Raw genomic sequence first — 17,600 nt, forward strand, 5'->3', positions numbered from 1 at the left:
AATCTGCAAAATCCGGAAGAGAAAGGCACGGACACCAGAGGAGCAGTTGCGTACAGCACTTCTCCCACCTCTAAGTATACAGCTGGACATCAGGCTCTGTTGCTCCAACAGGAGTAACTATCTGAGTGAATGTGAAAGATTTGAATGGATTGAATTGAACTGCATTCTATCTAAATAAAGGTGTTCTAGAAATTGCATTTGGGTTTTGAGTCTGTCTTTATCACACCCCATAATCCCAGGTATTCCTTACAGAGTTAAGCTTTTCATGGTGCAGAATTTCAATTTAGCATGGGAGTACACATAGCCCTGCTCTTACTCCAGCTGGTAAGAGTGTACTTGTTATGTTCTTAACAGCACCTGTTCCCTTTCATCCATTGGCCATAGATAGCCTTCCCATCTTCCTTTGAGGCGGTGCTTCTGTTGCAGTTTTCTAAGGAATCAAATATTGTCCCACAGAAGAGCGACATACTTCTAAGATATCACATTAATTACTGTTGGATTTGCTATGATGAACTAGAAGATAATCACAGGCACCCACTAGGTAATTTTTGGAATGCTTAATTAGTAGTGGCTGACAATTTCCTTTCTTATACACCGCCCTCCACTGAAACGCACATCTTGCAAAACTGTAAACTGTTTTTTGGGGAGGGACAATTTCCTACCACATGAGCACTCATGTAGCAATTTATTTTTAAATAGCAAAACAGTAATAAGACAATGCCTTCCTACTGCATGCCTTGGCATTTTGAGATACTTTATTCAACATTTTAAAGAATACTTTGGGAGTAATTTGCTCCCACCTCAAATTGCAACTGGATGACACATCTATTGGCTCTTAAAAGTGGGGAGGAGGACAACAGCAATACAATGTTGCACAGTACCCCCCCAATAGGTTGTAGAATGGTCTGACTTTTGATAATGCATATACTTTAGAGCACACATTTTCAGTATCAAAATTAACTGTATGAGAAGCAGCTAGTAAGTAACAATCACCCCTGAAATTTTGACTATGTTCAAAAGCATATGGGATTTTAAAATATGATTCTATAAACAATATACTGTATGCTGACTGAGTTTTCTCATTGTTGTTTTTTTTAACAACTGAGCATGCATGATGCACATTACAAGAAACCTGGCTGGATTGCCCACCATCAGTATTAAACAAGGACATTTGTAGGCCACCATCAATATAGACTGAGTGGGTGTGAAAAACAGGTTGAATGCCTGATTGCTATGTTCATCATACAATCCAGACTGAATGAAAAGCAGCATCTGGTTACTAGCAGTGGTTGTGTGACCTGGCCTCTGTGTTAGATTTTTCCTATGGCCATACGCTCAGCTATATGCTAAAAAGCTCAAATAGACATCATGAAAGGATGGGATACAAGACAAATAAAGATGATCCTCGAACTTTCATCAGAAAGTCATTTTCTCTTTAAAGGTTGAACAGCTGATGGACACAACTGATCATCTTTAATCAATTGTGTCCATCTCATATTATTTTATTTAAAAAATAAAAACCCAAAACTGGTGTGTAGATCACTACTCCTTGGTAGTTTGTATGGAGAAAAAAGATATACGGAACAGTACAAGATGTGAAAAAGATGTAGGAGGTAAACCTCCAGCACTGGAGGCAGTATGCCGCTGTATACCAGTTGCTGGGGAATATGAGTGGGTGGGTGTTACTGTGCTCATATCCTGCTTGTGGGCTTTCCATAGTAGCGGCACCCGTCCTCTGGAAAACCCTCCATCATGCCGTTCGGGAGGCAGAAAATGTAACATCTTTTAAACACCTGCAAACACACCTTTTCACACAGGCTTTCCCTGGGCTGTAACTGCTGCTGGGTTTTACCGGTTTTTAAAAACTTTAAAAAGTTTTATATTGTGTCTTGTCATGTTGTATTTTATGGTTTTAATTGTGAACTGCCCAGAGAGCCTTGGCTATTGGGCAGTATAAAAAATGTAATAAATAAAATAAATAATAAATAGGCAGCTGGCTGGCCACTGTGTGAGAAGAATGCTGAACTGATCTGATCCAGCATGATTCTTATGTTCTTACATTAACCTACAAAATCTTCAAGAAAAAAAGGAGGAGTCCAAAATAAGACTCTTATTGGCTCTTCGATAAGGAATACATGGGTCACCAGTGACCAGTTGTTAGCCACTTAAAATAACTAAGCCCATTCTACTATCATAACAAAGAGTAATTTCTCCTGAAAATTAAACAAAATTATTTCAAATAACTTGTTCTTGTTTGGTATTGCCCTATATATTTACCTCAAGCTATTGAAAAAGAGTTACCTATAGTAATTGGAATATCTGTACAGAAGCTTTCCCCCCCACAGTTTACAGAATGCACACATTTTTTAAGTTTCAGACATTACAGGGCTCCAACTTGAATTATTTTTTATTACGCTGAAATCCTACTTTATAAACTGTCCAGAACACAAAAATGAACACAACTCTTGAATAGAATTTCACCTGCATTTCTCAATCATAAGTTACAATCACTAGTACACCTGAAAATCCTCTTGCCTTCACTTCAAATGGAATAGTGTTCCTCCTTACATAAGATTATTTTGTTGAATTACAAGAGCAGATAGTGCAATTTGCACAGACGGAGATGTCTTGGACCCATTTCAAAATAAATATCAAGTGACAAGGATCTGGAACCTATTTGAAGATATGTACATTTATGGAAGTTCATGCAAGCACCAGTGTAGCAGTTACAGCTCTTCCTTGTAATATCCAAGTTTTGCCAGTGACATCTCTTTCCTCAGCTGCATGACTTCCCAAAACATCTGATCCACTGCAAAAAGGAAAAACAGATGCTACTGAAACAAACATTTCATTAAAAGTCCTATTATATACCTATTTTTAGGTATTTATACCTATTTTTAAATATCTTTTTTTAAAAAAGCTATTCCATTTCACAAGGTACAAAATGGCTCATTTCCACATGTGCACAGAAGTCTTATCATCCAGATACAGACATTTCAGAAAGCATTGTTCACAATTTATAATATAAACAGTGGGTCAAAGAGGACATTGTGCATCACGAACACAGGTATTTCTTTTTTAGAAATCTTAACTTTGAGTTTTCAGATGTTAAAAATAGCTGCAGTTTTAAAATAATACAGCTACGACAGCATCCAAAGGAGCTTTGCTATTCCTATGGAACACAAGGCTAATGCATCTTTCATTAACAAAACGTTAACTGCTAGCCTCTTATCCCCACCCCCACCCCCACCCCCTTTGACTGCCAATGCTTTTATTGTCAGCAAATCATTTCATCCTGGGATTCAGTTTTTCTAACTTATTGCTAGGGGAAAACATCTAGCTAATGTATCAGACTTCGCTCAACTACACATATATGGACCATAATAATTATTTTTTGTGTTATTTGCCCTGCATCAAACAATTTAAGTAGTCTTTTAAAGAGTAAGAATTGCCCACAAAAATCAGTGTTCCGGTTATTGGAGCACATTAAGAAATGGTCTCAATCTTTTTGTTTTCTACCTAAACCAACCACTTTTCAGTTTAAAAAATGAAACATAAGCAGCATGTGAGTGACCCAAAATCAGAACATTTAAATAGAACATTTAAATTTTCAAATATTCCCCCCCTCCCTTTCATATCAGAACATCACTGGATGTTCAGTATGTTAGAGAAGAATGGAATAGGGAACTGGAATGGTCTATGCAGTCTGATCAATGGAAAGTTGCCTTAGCTTCCATATGTACTATTCCTCTAGATTTAAAACCGAGGCTGAATTATTTGTGTATATTGGACACCACAAAAGCTGGTTGAAAAAGATGGCTAGCTCTGCTAGATGCTGGTGATGTAATGCAGATAATGCATCACTGAGGCATATGATGTGGGCATGCCATGTGGCGGCTTCTTTTCGGTTGGAAGTTACTACCTGCATACATTTTGTTCTTGAAAAATCTGTGATAATTGTGGATACCCATGCGCTTTTAAATTATATTCCTGTGATGTGGGGATTAACAGATGGACAGAAAAAGTGGACTCTAGGAGCCCAAACAGTTGCAAAGAAACTTATACTCCAAGCCTAGAAGGTTAAACACCCACCACCTATTATTCAGTGGACTGAAAAGCTTACTGCTTTTGCTGCATTTGAATGCATATCTTACAACTGTCAATTTCATCTGGATGCTTATGTAGACACATGGTCTGCTTATATTAACAGGTATGTTTTAAAAAAATCACTGGTGTTGTGAACGATCGTTGCAATTGTATATGCTTTTTATTCTTGTTTCTCTTATGTTCTTGCTATCAGTGTTGCTGTTTGCAGTTCCTCTTTTGTTTTTGTTATAATTGCAAGTTGTTTTTTTTGAAGGATTGTGAAATACAAGTTACTGAATTTTTCACACAACTTTTAACAAACATGAGAATGATCTAAGAATTGTGCATTCACATCTGAAAGATTATGCCAGATCCGTATCTTGCATTACTGTATTTTGGCTACGACAAAATGCCAGCATGTTCTAAAAGTAGGTCTCAAATTATAATATGGTAGAGTTCTTTGCATTCCTTCAGAAATAATGTTTTCACATTTGCAGATACAAGCTAAAAACTGTGAATTAGAACCATAACACTGAAAGAGACTCAAAGGCTATGTAGTTCAACCCCCAGCTGCAACGCAAATGTGGTCTGCCTGAGATGAAGAACAAGATGGCGTCTCCCGCCCATTCCATGCACAAAAGCCAACTTGATTGGCAGTTGCAGCTTTCTTTGATGCTGACAATGGGACTGTGTCCTCTGCTGAACCTGAAGGCACCAGGCTAGCTTAGGGGGTGCAGGACAGTCTATGTGGCACACAGCTCTCTCCTTCAACACCTTGCTGCCGCCTCCCAGCATCTGCTGCCTGAAGCGACGACCTCACTTTGTCTAATGATAGGCCGACTCCATTCTCAATGGCTGTGCGCTGCTTTGCCATGTCGCCAAAGCAAAGCAGATGGTTTCAGATATAGCCCCAGATGCTGAGAACGTTACAACTGCCCTAAATTCTTTGCTTAAATAATAGAGATACGGTTTTGAGAGTCATAGAGAATCACAGAATCATAGGGTTGGAAGGGGCCTGCAAGACCATCAAGTCCAACCCCCTGCTCAATGCAGGAAGTCTGATTCCCAGGCAGTCTCCCATCCAAGTATTAGCCAGGGCTGACGCTGCTTAGCTTCTGAGATCAGACAAGATCAGGTGCATCCAGCCCTTAAGTAAGCAATTTGAGAGGCCAGGAAAGTCTAATCTACTGACACAGATTCTTCCTGAAATAATGTACTAACACTGCTAAGAAAGGCATGACTTATTTGTACGAGACACAGATTTTACTTGCCATCTTGCTGCTTCACAAGCCCCTGCTGAATATACCGAATGTATGTGAAGAAGTTACATACAGATGTGATCTGCATACAAAAAGAAAGGGTGGGGGGAGACACCACTGTTATAATTAAACATGCTTAACCCCATGCATTACCCAATTGTATGAACTATGAGTGGAGCACAGGAAAGCCCAATACTTACCCGGTATCTACAGAAAGGAGAAATATAGTAATAGTTGCTCAAGTCCCCCAACTTGATTCTATGCTTGCATGTTTTACTTTGTCCACTGAGAGCACATTTCCTGCATTAACAGAATGGAATAGGTCTTTTTTAAAAAGTAGCATTGCATAAAAGAAGCATTGCATTTTCAACATGAAGACTGAGGTCTGGCAGAGTTATTTACAATTACACACAGGGTCGGGCATCTAGTTTCATGCCATGATTTACAGTCACCATTTTAAGTCCTGAGCTGTTGTGGCGTACAATGACCATGCTGTTTTCACACTGGCTCTTTAGCATGCTTATTGATTCTAAAAGTGTTTATTTATTTATTTATTTCATTTCTATACCGCCCAATAGCCGAAGCTCTCTGGGCGGTTCACAAAAACTAAAACCAAACAACACACAATAAAACAATTTAAAATATATAGAACATTAAAACCACAATATAACAATACAACCACAATAAAACCTAGCAGCAGTACAGGAGTTTAAAATACAGATTTAAAACAGCAAAGATAAAAATTTAGAAAGCTAAAATGCCTGGGAAAATAAAAAGGTCTTCACCTGGCGCCGAAAAGAGTACAATGTAGGCGCCAGGCGAACCTCACTAGGGAGCTCATTCCAGAACCGGGGTGCCACAACAGAAAAAGCCCTCCTCCTAGTAGCCACCCGCCTCACTTCCTTTGGCAGGGGCTCACGGAGAAGGGCCGCTGATGATGATCTTAAGGTCCGGGCAGGCACATATGGGAGGAGGCGATCCTTCAGGTAACCTGGCCCCAAGCTGTTAAGGGCTTTGAATGTTAACACCAGCACTTTGAATCGGGCCCGGAAATGGACTGGCAGCCAGTGCAGCTGGAAAAGTACTGGCGTAATATGAGCTCGCAGGCCAGTCCCTGTTAACAATCTTCAAATGTTGTTTGAAGTCCTGAGGCAAGGGCCTCCACCATTTTCTATGGCCATCATATTTCTTGAGTATGTAATGTGACTCAGGTGGGGTAAGAGTATATGTGGGCAAGGGAGCAAAGGATGTCCAGTAGTGCTCTCAACTGTGAAATATGTTTTCGGCTATAACTCAAAGTCAAGACATGACAAGTATTTAATGGCACCTGGAAAGGACTTCACTTAATGCTGCTTTTAGTTGTTGTTGGACCATTCATGCCTTTAATCTTGCGTAAATGGTGGCTTTACAGCCTTAAAAGACCTTTTATGCAGAATAACTAGCCACCATTTTAATGCAAAATGGCGGCTTGCTAGGGGACCGGGCAGCTGTGCAGAGCACACCAGGCCGTCCCGCAACTCGCAGGGCAGGCAGCTGGTGGCATCTGCAGACCCCAGTCTGGTAGGCCAGGGGAGGGAGAGGAGCCCATCAGACTCCACCCCCGTATCGGATACCGGCAACATCCCTCGTTTGTACTGCACTTCATAAAATTGTAGGAACCACACAGATAACAGCTGCATGGCAGTCTGACAGCAATATCTCCATTTGTACAAGAAAAGGAGACAATTAGGATTGTCCATTTCTTATTTTTAGTGTAGCTTTAAAATTCTTTTTTTTTTTAATGCGTTTCCCTTCTAGTAGTGGTCTAGCCATAGCGTGGTGTAGTGGTTAGAGTGTTGGACTGGAACTCGGGAGATCCAGATTCTAGTCCCCAGTTGGCCATGAGGCTCACTGGGTGACTTCGGGCCAGTCACTGACTCTCAGCCTAACCTACCCCACAGGGTTGTTCTGAGGATAAAATGGAGAGGAGGAGAAGGATCATGTATGCTGCCTTGGGTTCCTTGTAGGAGGAAAAAGGAGGGATACGAATGTAACAAATAAAATAAATACACATGCCTGATGGAAGTGGTCCTACACTCATCTCTTCCTAATTATTTTGTGCTTGAAAGGCTTCTTGGAAGAAGAGAGACCAAGACAAGCTCCTATTCATGAGGAGGGCTGACTGGAAGACTAGAAGAATTAAGTCAGTCAGGAACCCGAGATGGGGCTCCTGATCCTGGAAGGCTTCCATCAAGAAAACATGCAGAGGGAGTAAGTATTTGGGGGGGGGGGGGAGAGAGAGAGAAGAGATGGAAGACACAGGAAAGCAAATAGGGGTCTGCTGTTCCTTGCTCCTGGCCTCTTGATCCAATTGCCCTGTCCCTTTAGGGCAGGCCCACACAAGCTGGGACCCACTAAGCTGAATGCAGCCCGCCAGTCAGGTACTGTGGCTTGTCAGATGCTTGGAAACCGTTCTGGCAGTCCCTGGCAGATAGCAAAAGCCAGAAAGGTGATCAATTTGAGGGTAACCAAACTTCATGCTCCCTGTGCAGCTACTTCCCATTTTTTAATGGATGGCCATACTAGTACAGGCAGGTCGAAACCGTGGACACGGGAATGCTCTTCATTCTTGGAGGTATGACATCACAATTTTAAAGAATTAAAAAAGGGGGGGGGCTGCCATCCTAACAGCAAGATCATTTCTTAACGATTCTCAATAGCAGGTACAGCTAAAGATGAATGAGAATTTCGTGTTAGTTCAAATGATAATATTCGCAAATTCCTGAACTTCCCTTCGCATTTGCAAAATGTGTACTTGAAAAATGTACAACTTCCTCAAAATGTGCACATTTTAAATCACCCACACTTTAGTCTATGGGGTAGCACTTACACAATTTTGGAAATCCGCACAAATTTGGGAATTGTTTGCACAACTTTCATGTCTGATAGCTGTTTTGCACAATTTTCCTATTTGCACAAAACAAACAGCACAAAACAAACAGCAATCTCAAACGTGTGTGCAAATCAAGGAGAGACGGGCAGGGAGCTGATGTTCGGAGAATCTCAGCGAGTCTGAACATAGTTTGTGCACCGTCCCTGGGTACAGCATGTGCACCGCTTACTCCATCTATGCTTGTCTTTTTAAAAGTCATTTTTCCTATAGGCTGAACATGGATACCACATGAACTATTAGAAAGATGCTGAAACTGACTTTTTGGAAATACATTGTGCCTTTGAAATACAGAATAATTATTATTAAGCGTACAGATGGTTTTATAGCCCTTCTCCTTTACCCTCCCAACCCTCTTAACTTAAAAGTCACTGTTATTTCCAGTTTTATAAAGGAAGACCTGAGATTAAGAAACTGCACTTAACCTAAATTAATGCCATCTAGCAATCCCTAACTGAGCTAGGGGCGAAATTCAATGAAGTTTTTCTTCAGTGGAACCAGGAAAGGGGAATATTTCACTTCCCCCCTGCAGCCCCTTGCATGCCCTCAAAATCTACTCTGGAGGGTTGGGGCATCTGCCAGAGCAGATTTGGGGGCAAGAGAGGCATGAGGGAGGAGAGAAGACAGAAGTGTTGTTACATGAGTAGACTTGCACTCATGTAACATTGCCTTCTGCTCTAGGATGTTAACTGAGTTATCAGCACAAACCAAACAGAGACTATTTCTTGAGTATGTTACTACTCACAGCTATTTGCCATCCATTTCTGAAGGAGCTGAGAGCAGTGTACAAATTTGTACTGTAGAGCAGGAGTCCCCAACCCCCGGGCCGTGGACCAGTACCGGTCCGTGGCCTGTTAGGAACCGGGCTGTACAGCAGGAGGTGAGCGGTGAGCGAGCGTCCCTGTTCAAGTAATAGGCTACGTAAAGATTTACGTAGCCTATTACTTGAAGAACAGGGATGCAAATGGCGTCCGCTATGCCAGACGCCATTTGCATCCGCAGTCCAGGTGCAGCGGGTGGATGGCAGCGGACAGACCTGGACCAGCCGCCGCCAGGTAGGTTCCGTTCCGGGGGGTTCCGGGGGGTGTAGTAATAATAGAAATAAAGTACAGAATAAATGTAATGTGCTTACATTTAACCATCCCCCCCGGTCCATGAAAAAATTGTCTTCCACGAAACCGGTTCCGGGTGCCAAAAAGGTTGGGAACCGCTGCTCTAGTGAGCACAGTTGTCACGCAAACCCAACCCATGTCCCACTGCTGACAGAGCAGCTGTCACTGGCGACACCGTGCTTGGAGCTCCCCCCTCCCCCCAGCCTGCCTTTGCCACAATGCAAAGAAAAAGGGGGAAAGAACCAGGGTTCCTGCTGGCTCTCTTGTGCTATCGGGCAACATCTATGGGGTTTCTGGGCTGGAGCAGACCTATGCCAGCCATTTCTTCTAAGTGGTCAGGAATCAACCCAGTATGTTGAAATCTAGTCCTGCGCCTCTTGCATGACAGGAGTTGGAACATACTTTGGTCCTCCACATTCAACTGCAGAAGCTTTCACAAAGCGAACAGGCTGCAATCCAACTGGTTCGATGCTTAAGGTATTGTTTTCCACAGCTTCAAGGACGGCAGATGCCAGCTGGAAATAGACCAGAGAGGTTAAAAGTTGTTTCAATCACGCCTAAGGGTTCCTAGGAATAGGAGCAGAGCATGTTACAAGCTAGACCCAGAAGGTCACACTCACACTAGATAGCAAAAATAAATGTACTGCAAATTATTCAGGATCAGAAAACTGGTGTAGTGTAGTGATTTAGAATATATGCTGGGAAGACTCTGGTTCAAGCCTGAATTCAGTCATGAGCTTATACAGAGCCTTAATTATCTCTCAACCTACCTCTCCCCATCCCACCTTTATCCCCGTATTAATAACAACGGTCTATAATAATGAATAGCATTGTTTTAAGGAAGACTTCCCTAACCTGGTGCCCTCCAAATGTCTTGGACTTCAACTCCCATCAGCTCCAGCCAACATGGCCCATGGTCAGGAATGCTGGGAGTTGTAGTCCAAAATATCTGGAAGGCACCAGGTTAGGGAAGGCTGTTTTGAGGATTACTAAGACTGTACGCATTTGGTTACACAAAGAAGTAGGCAGGATCCAAATGATCATGGATGGGACTTCTAAGCATACATGGCATTGCTTCTAGCACACACACACACTCCTCCTGCTTCCTGACCAGAGCCCCTCACCCCCTTCAAAATACTACTCGATAGCTGTGGGGACCATCCAGGGCAGCAGGCAATGCAGGGGAAATCACTTCCACCCCGTGCATGCGCAGAAGTGCTTCCCTGCTCTCACAGGGAATTGTTTGGATCACGACCTGTGATATCAAGGTGATCAATTAAAACAGTTCAAGTCATCCTTCATATTATGTCATCAGTCTAAATGGTGATATATGGTTTCAAAGCGTTACCTCACTTTTTGAGAAGGTTAAACATGGAAAGATATCTTCCTGATAGATTTTATCCAGGAAAGGGCATGCCCGGTCCATAGTGGGATCATCCTTCCAGGATCTGAATTCGTTATACAGAGCTAAGTCAGCCTAACAACAACAACAAACACAAAATCAAGAGTCTAAAGGCAACAGGAGATACACTGTTCTGTACTTCAACACCACGACTGAAAGGATATGTGTCGAGTAAATATTAAGAGGGGGAAACTTATTTTTACGCATTACGCAAACATGCTCCACTCAAAGCACAAGTTGTGCATGAATCAAGCCCTTCATGGTTATAACCACAAATCTCTGGTAACTATTCACTATTGTTGCAGTAATACATTTCGTTTGTAAAGAGACTCCCACCACATTCCAAAATCAAACTAGGGAGATGCAGCTGTATGCTGGACTCAGTTGGCACGCTGGTTCTCCATATGCAAAGAACCCATGGAGTATTTTTTTTTTATAATGTATGAAGTGACCTTAGCATGCACAAATCCCCTTGTCCGTGCAAGACATTTCATCCAAACCCTTTTCCCGTCCCTCTTGCTCACTTCGGCTAGAGAGAGAAATCCCTTGGATCCAGAAAGAAAGCTCTTTTGACGTCTCTTTAAATTTTTGCGTCCAGAAATGTGGGGGGGAGGTGGTCATTAATATGTTGCTCCCTCTTTTATTAGGGTGCATGCTGGAGGGTGAGGTGGCTAGTTATTTTTACAGGTCTTTCCATAGGCGTATTCTTCAGCTGGGCAAAGAAAACAACTATAAAACCACTGGAATCAAAAAGCAAGTGTTTGGCCACAAACCTTCAGACAGAGTGTACACACATTTGAGATACAGGTTGATCTGGCCAGTTCTTGAGTTGTACAGTTAAAACAGACTGAAGAGATTGTTATTTGGAGGAGAAACGCCCACTTCACATTGGCTTATCATAGCTTCTGACTAGAGGAGCGTTCCATTAGTTCTTTACGAGTGTTTTAACATACAACACATGGAGTTATTACCCAACCCTTGAAATACCTCTTTGCAGTCTTTTACAATCGGCTGCATCATGGTGAGATCCTGGTTACTGACACCCATAGCACTACTTGTACTCTTGTTCCTTGTATGACCTTTTTTGAAGGGTGTTTTTCCACTAGATTGAGGCTCTTTTGTTGGCGAGGTTGGTGAAGTTGACAGCACCAACGTTTTCAGAGCTGCTACTTCAGCTTGAAGGACATCAATCTAAATACACATTAAAAAGGGGGCGGGGGGGAGAGAGATTAAATTCACAGCCTGCACAGAATTTGTAGGAAGGGATGTAGTTTCTTCTATGGTAATTGCTTATTTGTGGCAAGGTATTTCATGGCATATTACCCCAGAAGTACCATGGTAGGAAGGAAATATGGTACACGCTTTGCATTTCATAGCCAGTATGACGTGGAGTAGGAAGGGCACATAGCCCCAGGATTTGACCACACTGGTAACAAGCCAGAGGCAAGGTTATTGATTCAGAGTAGCAACTCTGCGTTAACACTCTTGGAAACGTTTGAAGATTTTAATGTATAATCCAACAAAAATTGAGTATTTTTGAGTGGGAACATCTTACACCATACTGACTACTGGAAAAGTTGAACTGAGGTGAAATCTAAGTGATGAGCTACCTCCAGAAGTAAGGGGCCATCACAGACGAGACTTTATTATCAGCTGTGGTAGATGGCACAATACAGACATGCTGGTGAATACTCTTTGCTGCCATCCCTGCGAAAGGATGCCTTCTAATAAGCACCATTCTGCATTCAACGAAGAGTTGGTGCATTCTATTACTTGCATTGTACCAGTTTTGCCTACTGCATCCTCCTCAAAACTTGGGGGAGATGTCAAAACAGGTAGAGAATGCAACTAGATATCACTGCATTAGTTACAAAAGGCAAATGTTCATTCTATGATCTACAGTACATCCCACAGAGAGTTCTGAAAAAGGTAAGCTATCCACAGTTCTCTAAGGGCAGACCCTCATAACTGGCCCACCACCATGGCAAAGGTTCCAAACCATGGCAATCAGAGCCTTTTTGAAACAGGTGAAGTTGTGGGACACTTCAGATCACCTAAAAGAGTTGTATATGAACATCCCACAATGCAGTAAAGCAGAGGGGATCTCCTGCTTCTACCAGGGAGTTCATTAGGCAGTATACTGACTGGCTGGTACATCAAAAAAATCCCTAAACTGTAACTGGCTTTCAGTTCCAACACAAGGTGCACACATTCAACAATCAAGATACTCTGCAGTGGGAATCTCCTAAAGGTGAAGGATTCTTAAGGCGACCATCATTCAATGAGGAACAGCTGTTACAATGAGAATCCAGTCAGAACCAATCAAGTTTGTCTGTCATCTCATCTGTAAAACTGAGCAGGGCAGCAGCTTTATCCAAGGTACAACTGAAGACAGCTGTTTTGTTAACCATAGACCAGGCATTAAGACGACCATCACTTACAGACAGGTGATCCAACATCACTTCATTAAAAATGGTATCGCCATACCTCCCCATGCATAATCATACAATTGGGCCATACATGAATTGTATGCTTTTTCAAAATAACTATGTTAAAGTGTGGAATGAAATTAAACAAGACCTATTAAAATGGGGGAAATTACAACTATCACTTTTGGGAAGAATTGCAACGATCAAAATGAATGTATTACCTAGAATGTTATTTTTGTTTCAAATGATACCCATTATTACATTGGATTTACCTTTTAAGCAGTGGCAGAGAGATAGAACGAAGTTTATATGGCAAGCAAAAACACTAAGAGTTAAAATAAAAAATTTACAAGATGGAAAGGAAAGAGGTGGCTTGGGATTGTTGTTGTTGTTCAGTCGTTAAGCCGTGTCTGACTCTTTGTGACCCCATGGACCATAGCACGCCAGGCCTTCCTGCCCCCTGCTCTCTCCCGGAGTGTGCTCAAGGGCTTGGGATTACCAGATTTTAAAACCTATTTTTCTGCCTGCTGTTTGATGTGGATGAAGGAATGGGTGACGTTGAAAAATGGAAGACTTTTAGAACTAGAAGGACATGAATTGAGATATGGGTGGCATGGTTATTTGTGGTATGATAAAACAAAAGTGAATGTAGATTTTAATAATCATTATATAAGAAGGGCAACGCCAAAGAGTGTTCAAACTACCGTACAATTGCGCTCATTTCACATGCCAGCAAGGTTATGCTCAAAATCTTGCAAGCTAGGCTTCAGCAGTATGTGAACTGAGAACTATTGGAAGTACAAGCTGGGTTTCGAAGAGGCAGAGGAACTAGAGATCAAATCGCCATCATTTGCTGGATCATGGAGAAAGCAAGAGAATTCCAGAAAAATGTCTATGTCTGCTTCATTGATTATTTATTTATTCATTCATTCATTCATTCATTCCATTTCATTTCTATACTGCCCAATAGCTGAAGCTCTCTGCGCTAAAGCCTTTGATTGTGTGGATCACAACAAACTGAGACCCAGACATGGAACAACTGACTGGTTCAAAATTGGGAAAGGAGTACGACAAGGCTGTATATTGTCGCCCTGCTTATTTAACTTATATGCAGAGTACATCATCAGAAACACCGGGTTGGATGAATCACAGGTCGGAATTAAGATTGCTGGGAGAATTATCAACAACCTCAGATACGCAGATGATACCACCCTAATGGCAGAAAGCGAAGAGGATCTAAAGAGCCTCTTGTTGAGGGTGAAAGTGGAGAGTGCAAAAGCTGCTTTGAAACTCAACATTAAAAAAAACTCAGATCATGGCATCTGGCCCCATCACTTCCTGGCATATAAAAGGGAAAGAAATGGAAGCAGTGACAGATTTTATTTTCTTGGGCTCCAAGATCACCGCAGACAGTGACTGCAGCCATGAAATTAAAAGACGCTTGCTCCTTGGGAGGAAAGCTATGCAAACCTAGACAGCATAGTAAGAAGCAGAGACATCACCTGGCTGACAAAGGTTCGCATAATCAAAGCTATAGTTTTCCCAGTAGTAACGTATGGCTGTGAGAGCTGGACTATAAGGAAGGCTGAGCGCAGGAGAATTGATGCTTTCGAACTGTGGTGCTGGAGAAGACTCTTACGAGTCCCCTGGACTGCAAGGAGGTCAAATCAGTCAATCCTAAAGGAAATCAAACCTGACTGCTCATTGGAAGGACAGATACTGAAGCTGATGCTCAAATATTTTAGCCACCTAATGCGAAGAGAAAACTCCCTGGAAAAGACCCTGATGTTGGGAAAGATTGAAGGCAAAAGGAGAAGGGGACGGCAGAGGATGAGATGGCTAGATAGCATCACCGATGCAATGAATATGAACTTGAGCACACTCTGGGAGAGAGCGGAGGACAGGAAGGCCTGGCGTGCTATGGTCCATGGGGTCACAAAGAGTCGGACACGACTTAACGACTGAACAACAACATGTAGGTCAGTGGTTTTCATATTTGCAAATTAAAGAAAGGTTTAAAATAGGTGAGAAAAATGGTGGATTTGAACAAACAGAATCTGAGTTTGAAACAGCACTGTGTACAAATGATGAACATGTTATTGCTAAACTGAATAAATTACTGTTAAGGTATGAGACAGAGGATGAACAAGTAAAAGACTGTATGATAAAGTGGGCACAAAATGTTGGTCATAATATATCAATGGAAGAGTGGGAAAGTATCTGGGGAAAAGATTTAAAATTTACTTTATGTACAAGTCTTAAAGAGAATTTTTATAAGATGATGTATAGATGGTATAGGTCACCATTTAAATTGTCTAAAATGTATAAAGGTGTTTCTGGAAAATGTTGGAAATGTGAAGACCAAGAGGGAATGTTTTATCATTTATGGTGGACTTGTAGAAAAGCTAAAACATTTTGGAAACAAATACAGTCTTTAGCTCAAAGAATATTAAAGACTACTATAGAATTAAAGCCAGAAACTTTTTTATTGGGACTAACAGATAAACACGTAAACGAGAAGGGGGGGAACCCTCTTTCTCTACATGACAACGGCTGCAAGGTTATTGTATGCACAAAAGTGGAAGAATGAAACAATACCAACTGTGAGCGAGTGGATCATGAAAATGATGGAGCTGGCAGAGATGGCAAAACTTACTATTTTAATTAAAGAAGGATCAACAACTAAATTTATGTTGGATTGGAAACCTTTTATAGGATTTGTACAAGAAACAGAGAAAATCGATATCTATGTATGTGGTGAACTTTGAGATGGTTAATTCTCTTTTTTTGTTGTTGCTGTTAAAATTAGGAGAGAAATGAGATAATGTCTGTGAACTCAATGTATGATATACAACTAAGATAAGAACTAGAGAATAATAATAAGCATTTGTTGTGTAAGGGGAGTGAAAGGTAGATAGCTTACAATCTTAAGAGATATTTTAGTGTATGTGTATTGTGTGTTTATGTTGTTGTGTTGTGTTTTTCTTTTTAAAAAAATAAAAATTATTGTATAAAAAAAGAATTGGGCCATACAGTTGAACACATACTTGCATAGACTACAGAGATGAGAATCTTTAATTCTCAAATACTTAAAGGCTGGTACAGTATTGTTCAAAGTGCTTCGCCTTTGAAAGTGAGGATCCAAGCAATAATAAAACTGGCATTGACAGATGGTGATAGCTTCCCTTTAGACTGCTTTCACATCTAACCTCCCTGCGCAACCTAACTGCGTTTTGAGCTCCATGAGCTTAAAGAGCAGTTGGGGAATTCAAGGGAGATTGTTTCCTGAGAGAAGCTCAGAAATAAAGTCATGCATGCTCACACAATAGATACATGAAACCATTTCGATCCCAGCCATACCATTAACAGCTAGAACTCACTTTTCCTTGTGCTTCTTTCAGTTGTTTTTCTGCTGTGGCCTGCTTTACGTTAGCTTCTCTCACCATTTTGTGTGCTTCCTATAAAACAACCACATGCTTATGTTATGAATGCTTCACACAGGTTTACCTGCCACTTGAACATATTTGTTTCCTTTATAAAAATCATAAGATAGGAACAAGATGCTGGAACAAATTTGTGAGCTGCTTCTCACATTACTTTTGAAAGTCTTACCTGTCAAGAGAGTTGCCCAGGCCTTAAGATATGCAAAGCACTGGAACTGTAATACATGGACCCAAGGTCCAATCCAGTCAAAAGAAGTCGTTTTTCCCCTCTTCCCTCCCCATTCCTTTTTCCTTGTATGCCATGTCTTTTTGTACTGTAAGCCTGTGGGCAAGGACAGTCTTGTTTAAGTGATTATATGTAAGCCGCTCTGCGAGCCTTTTTAGCTGAGGAGTGGCATAAAAATACTTCAAATAAATAACAAATAAATAAACTGCTACCCAACCTTCCCATTTGGACTTTATGAAATAGCCACCTTATCCCAAAAATATTTTATGGCAAAGTCTTCAAACAAACCTCAAACAAACTAGCAGTAAGTTCTTCCAGTTCCTGTCCAAGTTGGTCACGCACTTTAGAAAGTCTCTCGCACTCTTCATCTTTTAGTTTCAGCTCCTAAGGAAAATTTAGCAGTTATTTTGACAGTCATAACTTATGGCCTTTCAAACCTGGCAGAACAGGAAAGTAAGGAACAAACTAGACGCAACACTGTAGCTGTGTGTATTTTATTCACGTGTTTGCCTAGCCCACATACAAAGCAGCGAGGGGTGGGGTGGGGGAGAAAAGTTTTTTGTTTTGTTTTTAATCAATGAAATGGAACAAGTGAGCGATCTCCTTTCCTCTGCCTTAACTCACTGTACTGTTTCTTGGAGCACTTTCCTTCCATCTCAGCTCAGATACCACAAGCAAGAAGGGCTGGGGAGAAAACTGCTTGACACAATGGAT

The 17,600-nt window shown here is 41.4% G+C and overlaps 1 protein-coding gene across 3 annotated transcripts in view; it reads right to left on the reverse strand.

Moving 5' to 3' along the window:
• Positions 1-724: 724 nt before the first annotated feature.
• The window catches only part of RAB3IP (RAB3A interacting protein), a 37,831-nt gene continuing 20,955 nt past the window's right edge, over positions 725-17,600 (reverse strand). For 2 of the 3 annotated variants that reach the window (XM_084810514.1, XM_084810515.1), the window contains exons 4-11: positions 17,175-17,270; positions 16,598-16,675; positions 11,776-11,979; positions 10,735-10,863; positions 9,789-9,901; positions 5,546-5,645; positions 5,358-5,427; positions 725-2,809 (exon numbers count right to left, since the gene is read on the reverse strand). In XM_084810514.1, coding sequence (XP_084666640.1) covers positions 2,727-2,809; positions 5,358-5,427; positions 5,546-5,645; positions 9,789-9,901; positions 10,735-10,863; positions 11,776-11,979; positions 16,598-16,675; positions 17,175-17,270 — 873 coding nt within the window. In that variant the 3' untranslated portion in view covers positions 725-2,726. The remainder of the gene's footprint in view (positions 2,810-5,357; positions 5,428-5,545; positions 5,646-9,788; positions 9,902-10,734; positions 10,864-11,775; positions 11,980-16,597; positions 16,676-17,174; positions 17,271-17,600) is intronic. The other variant, XM_084810513.1, reaches the window with a different exon arrangement.

Source organism: Heloderma suspectum, chromosome 7 (genome assembly GCF_057233095.1).
Source record: "Heloderma suspectum isolate Gila_16-S chromosome 7, 16-S_ref, whole genome shotgun sequence".
In the NCBI taxonomy this organism is placed as follows: domain Eukaryota; kingdom Metazoa; phylum Chordata; class Lepidosauria; order Squamata; family Helodermatidae; genus Heloderma; species Heloderma suspectum.